Here is a 7,096-nt window from a genome sequence, read left to right as displayed (position 1 = left end):
TCTTTCTTTCTTTCTTTCTTTCTTTCTTTCTTTCTTTCTTTCTTTCTGTGCACATTGTAAACTTAGATTATTTATTCTTCTAATAGTGAAAAACCTGATGTGTTATCCCAGGAATTGGGGATGGAAGGGGCGAAATCGTTTGCTGAAGACCAGATGAGAATGAAATGGGAAAGCCTACATCAAGAATTTAGTACCAAACAGAAGCTGCTACAGAATGTTGTGGAACAGGAGCAAGAGCAAGCGGTACCCAACATTTCATTCATTTGTTTTATTTCTCTTTGCCTTGTGAAACAGGGTCTCCTGTGACACAGGTTGACCTGGAAGGTGCTTTGTAGCTAAGGGTTGCTTTGAACTTCTGATCCTCCTGCCTCTGCCTCTCCAGTACTGGGAATACAAGCACGAACCCTCATGCCCTGCCTAAGTTTAGCTTTTAAATATTACCTAACATAAGAGATACATAGCTTATGCTAAGGTAGTAAAGTATATAATAATCTATTCCCACTGTAATTCTGAAATAAATGTGAAGCCAACTATTCATCTTGCATTTTCTTAACAAGGCATGTTTCCAATTTCCCTCAATGCTTGTCCTTGTTTGTGAAAATTTATCTGGTTTCTCTATAGTATTTTTCTCTTAAAGATGATTACTGTCTGATTTTTGATTAGCATGAACCGCTAAAGGTCAATTTAACTTTCAATGTTGAAAATTATGCTTGCAAACCGAGGATATACCTACCAAGAGGAATTCCATAAACCTGAAACTAAACTGCTAGGTCACTCACTTTCCATTCTTAATCCCAGTCTGGAACACTTTCTGAAGGTTTTAATGAGAAAATACTGGAGCCTTAGAGGGTCTTGAAAACAGGGAAGACCCTGGTCAAGTGGAGCAGTGACTGGCCCATCCATAAGGATGCTTCCTGGGATGGATATTGTGTGATATTGGTTCCACCACCCAAAATCCAAAGCTGAATAGGCACCAGAAGTTTCCAGAGAAGTAATGATTATTGGTCCAGTCTTTGCAGAAGCTGGGAACCAAGGGGGACATCAGAGGAACTTGAGTTTAAAGGGGTAATGAGCAAACCAGGTAGAGCTCTGATGCCTACAGAAGCTGTGTGGCTCAGAGGGGCGCTGGGACACAGTCCCAGGCCTCTGTTCTGAGTTAGCAGTGTTCACCCTAGCTCAGTCTAGGACAGCATTTTTATTTGTTTGTTTGTTTGTTTGTTTGTTTTCTCAATGGGGTAAGTCGTAGGACCTTTACTTTGGGTTCGGAAGGATCTGCTGTTGCCATCATTCTGCCCAGGACTATGTAAGACAGACGAGCTAGCTGCACGAATAATGAAGGATGGCAGCTGAACAGAGATGGACAGGAGCTATCAGGGCAGGAGCTGAGAAGTGGCTGGGATAACAGGGCAGGGATGATTGAGGGGCGTGGCCTAAGGTTGGCAGTGCATTCTGAGATCGTTGCATTTCTTCCTCCGGAGCCACTCATTTCTATCCCGCTTTCCAAAACCTCGTGGCAGACCACACCTTCTGCCTCTTTGTTCCCCCTCTCTGGCCAGCGTGTCTGCAGGAACCGCCATCAGCTGTGGCTGAGAGCACTCCATCCTTGGATATTTTTGTACAGGATCATATCACTAGTACTGTGCCAGGATCACTGTCACTAGTATTCTGTGATAGCCTTTTGCAAAGCCTCCTGTCTTTGTGTGAATTAGCTCTTCCTTACACTCCTGGTCAAATATTTCTCACATCCATAGCTGGATACTCTGAGGTGCATCTCCTGAGTCTGACTTCTGGCTTGCTTTCATGCCACAGTATTTCCCATCCTTCATATGTAAGCTGGAAGACATATAGCCCTGAATTAGAGACTATATTCTTTTGTGACTGTTCTATGTCAAATAAACCTATTGTGTCATGTGCCAGTTTTATTCCTACTTATTTTCCATCTCTTAGATAAAGGCCTGAGCCTACTATTCTCTTTTTTTAAAGACATGATTCTTTAAAAAAAAAAAAAAGATCTATTTATTTATTTATTTATTTATTTATTTATTTATTTATTTATTATGTATACAGTGTTCTGCCTGCATGTGTGTCTGCAGGGCAGAAGAGGGCACCAGATCTCATTATAGATGGTTGTGCGCCACCATGTGGTTGCTGGGAATTGAACTCAGAACCTTTGGATAAATAGCCAGTACTCTTAACCTCTAAGCCATCTCTCCAGCCCCTGAGCCTACTATTCTACTTGCTGTCCACTCAGGCCACAGCACCTGCATGACTCCCCTAGCACCAAACACTTAACTCACTATGGAAAGCACTTCCTGTCAGTGTTGTCTAGCATTTCACATGCTGAGCTCATGACACACTGTGGCCCTTTCCACCATCATCCTTCTGTAACACCTAGGCTGTTGTCCAAGTTTGAGTCCATGCTCCTGACCTTCTTGGCCCTTCAGCTTCCAAGTGGAAGGCCTAAACTGTCCTTGTAAATAGGCTGTTTTGCATCAGGTCACTTCCTTTTGGGAACCTCTGGTTTTCATCAGGTGTGAAGAGCGAATAAGAAGTAGACAGGAAGTTCAGAGTCCCTGTGTGCTCAGAATGAAGGGGCTAAGTTAGCAGACCTCTTTCCACTTGCATCTTAGCATATTTACCAACACTTAGATGGGCGAGCCTTTCTGTTGACTTCATAGACATGGAGACTTGGGGAGTGGAGATGGAAGTCTCAGGATCTCCCGATCTGAGATACACATCTGCATCCAAAGTCTCCTTTTCCCACCTGCTGACTGGAAACTTTATCCACTGGATATATTTATTACTTTCAAGTGAAAAGTCTGACACACTTCTGGGGGCCTAAAACTAAGTAGCTCACAGCGTCAGTGGACTCGTCTCTCAGACGGGGACTTTCTTCATCTCTTCATTTGTATTTAGTACCTCTGGGCAGAAGCATTTTTGTGGATTTGGGGTAAATATGGGTTCATCTTCTACAAACCTGTAATGCAACCCAGGAACTATTTCACACATTCCTGAGAAAGTAAATAGCCATGTCAGGCTCCACTCTACACACAAGCATCTAAGAGGAAGCAGGAAAAAAATAATAGCAGGAAGACACTAGAGCAGACACAACATTTAAAGTGCAACAGTGAAAGCGATAAAGACATGTTCAGGATACAGGGTGGAACGGCCTGGCATGCCCACAGGATGATGGGCGGCCAGCCTCAGAAAAAAATGAGGGGGTGGGAACAGATTTTGAAAGGTCATAGGACTGACTTTGATTTGAGACATCCCCAAAGCCTTTGAATGCCTATCCTGGCCATGGTCCTCATGGGGGAAGTCTAAAAGCAGTTAGAGGAAAAGAGCTGAACATTTTGTCAGGTAGTTAGGATGAATTATTTCTCTGAAGGTAGAGAGAAAGCTGAGAAGACATTTTGGGGATAGCTGTGGCAAGCCTTCAGGCATTTGCAGCGTTAGTATGACTATACAGTTGTTGCTGGACCTGCCAGTGATCTCAGAGTGCTGGAAAACTCCTGTTTCTCTGGATGAGGGTTCCGATAACTGCTTTGTGTGCACTTCCGATTTAGGAAAATATCCCTGGCTCACTTACTCGTAAGTGAGCTGCTCCATTTTCCCGCAGCTTTACAGCAGTCCGAACAGACTCCTGTCAGGTGGCCCACTGTATAGAGGGGAAGCACAGGCTCGAGAGAAATCTCCAGTGACGGCCTTGCTGGATGGACTGACCCAGGCCTTCGAGGAGGTGTCCTCACAGGTACACCTGGGCCATCGTGTGCGTGTCTTGGTCTCGTCTTTCTGGGATTAGTTCATTTGTTCTCTACAAAGCTGTCCCGTCTCTGCCTGTGACCACTGAAGCCCAACACCAGTGATGAGTTCCAGGGCTTAAAGGTGCTGATTTATGGACCTCGTTTTGCTTGGTATTTCACTGTGACTAATTGCTTTTTACTGACAGATGAGTCAGGAGTGGAGGGGTACAGGCAGGGTCTCTTATAGTCAAAGCTGTCTTCAAATGAGCTACATAGCTGAGGGTGACCTTAAACCCCTCGTCTTCCCCTCTTCCCTTCCCAAGGGCTGGGGTTACATGCATGGACCATGACACCTGGATAGAAACTGATTCTTTTATCTGTTTTATGGTCTCTCTGTGTTTCCCCCACTCCCCAGGGTGAAGGAGCAAACAGACAGAGTGCTCACCTGGAGCAGAAGTTGTTTGATGGAGTCTCAGCCACCTCAACCTGGTTGGATGATGTTGAAGAGCGTTTATTTGTGGCCACAGCCCTTTTGCCAGAAGAAACAGAAGCTTGTCTCTTCAACCAGGAGGTCAGGTTGATAATTCCTATCAGTGCGTGAAATGTCAAAGCAGTTACAGTGTTGATAATGGTTAATTAATTTTACATATAAAGAATATTAAGAAAAAGACAGCTTTAATAAAATGCTATTGTGTGCTTTCAATAAATATACTGTAGAACAGATGTTTTTAAATATAAAAAAACCTCTCAAAATATGTATGATTTACACTTTCCTTCTTTTTAATATGTGATAAGAGGAGGAGAAATGGAGAACTCTGGGTTCTTGTGCTTCTCGTATCCTCTCTGAATGAAATACAAGCTTTAAGACATAATTTTTATCAACGCATATTTTTTTTATTATCTAATGACATAAAGTTCTGAGAAAAGTCAGTGCTAGAACAGTTTACCTGTTATCTCTAGAAGTTCCCAGAAGAGACTCAGCTTGTGTCACTATCAGTGTGGTTATTGGTAAGTGCTAGGTTTTCTGGACTCTCTAGGGGACGATGATTTGATTTACAGAAGTCTATACAAGGAGGTGAAACTTTGCTTTCCTCAACCCTAGGCTCTTGCCAAAGACATTAAGGAAATGTCTGAAGAAATGGATAAGAACAAGAACTTGTTTTCCCAAGCATTCCCAGAGGATGGTGACAACAGGGATGTCATCGAAGACACTTTGGATTGTCTTTTGGGCAGATTATCGTTGCTCGATTCAGTAGTGAATCAGCGATGTCATCAAATGAAGGAAAGACTCCAGCAAATTCTCAATTTCCAGGTAACTGAGAGAACACAAAGGGTTTGTGCCTTTTTCAGGGAACAGCGGTGACCATCAGTAGCGTATCTTACAACACGCATTGTGTGTTACATGTTTGTGGTGGAGTGTCTAAGGGCGTGTGTGTGTGTGTGTGTGTGTGTGTGTGTGTGTGTGTGTGTGTGAATGCACACACCCATATGTAGATACAGCTGTAAAGTATGGGCATGAATGTGGAGGACAGCGACCAAACTTGGGGTGCTTCCTCAGGAACTATCCACCTTATATTTGTCTTAACTTTTATTACATATTTTTGTTTGTTTTTCAAGACATGGTTTCTCTATGTAGCCTGGGCTGCCCTGGGCTCACTCTGTAGACCAGGCTGGCCTTGAACTCATAAAGATCCATCTACCTCTGCCTCCCAGAGTATTGGGATTACAGGCGTGCACCATTGTGCCCTGCTCTTTTATTACATTTTAAAAGTTAATGTGTGTATTTGGGGACAGGAAGTATGCATGTGCCCTGGCATGATGCTGATGTCACAGGATAGCTCAGTGTGAGTCCATTCTCTTCTTTTACCGTGTAAGTCCTGGGGAAAGAATTATGATCATCACATTTGGGAGGAAAGTGCCTTTGCCTACTGAGCCATCTTTCTGACCCATTCACCTTATTTTTGGAGCAAGGTCTCCGATGTGACCTGGAGCTCATTGTACTTAGGGTCGGGTTAGGTCACTGCCCCAGGGACCAATCTCTGCCTCCCGAGGGCTGGAGATGACAAGAGTGCACCTAGTTTTTTGTTTTTGTTTTTTTAACATGGGTTCTGAGGGTCAAACTTGGGTCCTTGTGTTTGCCCTACAAGCACTTTAGTGTCTGAGCTGTCTCTTAGCCCATCTTATAAACAGTTTTAAGTGGATAACAAAGAGCTAGAGCATTGCGAAAGACCAGGTAGATTGAACTAAAGATTTAGAAAGCCAAGTTTCATGCTTTCAGATTTTGGAAGGTTGAGAAAAACCACTCAAACTAAGAGTTGAATAAAAGTTTAAATTTTAGCAATAAAAGCTAAATTATCGTTTATTGTAATTTCCAGTTGGTAACAGTAGAGTTTAATCCTTGTCACTAAAGAACATGCAGGAGGTGCTGGGATATAGAAAACACCCCAAACCTCACTACCCAAGGGTTTTTGAAATGGCTGTGGTCTAATTTCTTCTACCTTTCTCAGAACACAGTGGAAACTATTACATTACTTTCCAATCCTAAGGCTTCAGATTTATTACCTTTTGCTGCCATGTTAAAATCCCAGGGCCAGATATGTAATTTTGTACTTATGAAACTTTTTCTGTCTCAAGCCACTGGAAAAAAATGGGAAAGTCACTGATAAACTTTTAGTGTTGATGTCTTTCATGCCCAGTAAAAAGGATTCTTTTCAGAACATGTATGTTTTTGTGGAAGTTCTTTTCAGCCAACATGGGAGAATTTGATGTAATTTTTGAATTGTAAAAAAAGTTACTATGAAGTATCAAATGTTGCATTTTCCAAGAAGCATGGAACTTTCTAGATAGTCACATAAAGGAACAGATTATTACCATTTTCAAATAGTCTGTAGTTTTGAAAATATTTAGTGAAGGCCGGCAGGATGGCTCAGTGGGTGAAGGTGCTCGCTGCCACGCCTGAGGACTCTGAGCCCCTGGACCTACTTGCTGGAAGGACAGAACTGACTCCCACTATCCTCCTCTGACCTTGACCCATGTGCTTAGGCACACATACATAAAATAAAGAAGTAACACAATGCATATGTTTATTAAAGCTTTTATGGGTCATTTTTTCAGGCCCTCCATCTTGGTATGAATCATTTTTAAATCTGTAATATTCCCGCTAGGTAAGTGTTGTTCAAACAGAATGAAAATTAAGACTAAGTTCCCTGAAGCCAACACCCAGTGTTCAAGTTTTTTTGTTGGCGTTGTTTCCTCTTCTTAGTTTTAAACCCAATCCTGCGGGGTTCACTTTGACTCACCGTGTAGCCAAGGCTCCTTGTCTCAACAGACATGTGCCTCCATGCTAAGCCTCA

The 7,096-nt window shown here is 42.7% G+C and overlaps 1 protein-coding gene across 8 annotated transcripts in view; it reads left to right on the top strand.

The window, feature by feature from the left end:
- The window catches only part of Syne1 (spectrin repeat containing nuclear envelope protein 1), a 461,163-nt gene that overhangs the window by 335,783 nt on the left and 118,284 nt on the right, over positions 1 to 7,096 (top strand). For all 8 annotated transcript variants that reach the window (XM_055615901.1, XM_055615897.1, XM_055615895.1 and 5 more), the window contains 4 exons: positions 87 to 243; positions 3,620 to 3,751; positions 4,159 to 4,314; positions 4,846 to 5,055. In XM_055615901.1, the coding sequence (XP_055471876.1) occupies positions 87 to 243; positions 3,620 to 3,751; positions 4,159 to 4,314; positions 4,846 to 5,055 (655 nt within the window). The remainder of the gene's footprint in view (positions 1 to 86; positions 244 to 3,619; positions 3,752 to 4,158; positions 4,315 to 4,845; positions 5,056 to 7,096) is intronic.

Source organism: Psammomys obesus, unplaced genomic scaffold (assembly GCF_907164565.1).
Source record: "Psammomys obesus unplaced genomic scaffold, mPsaObe1.curated_primary_1811, whole genome shotgun sequence".
NCBI lineage: Eukaryota > Metazoa > Chordata > Mammalia > Rodentia > Muridae > Psammomys > Psammomys obesus.
Note: the sequence above shows the minus strand (reverse complement) of the source record. Positions and strands in the feature narration are given on the sequence as shown.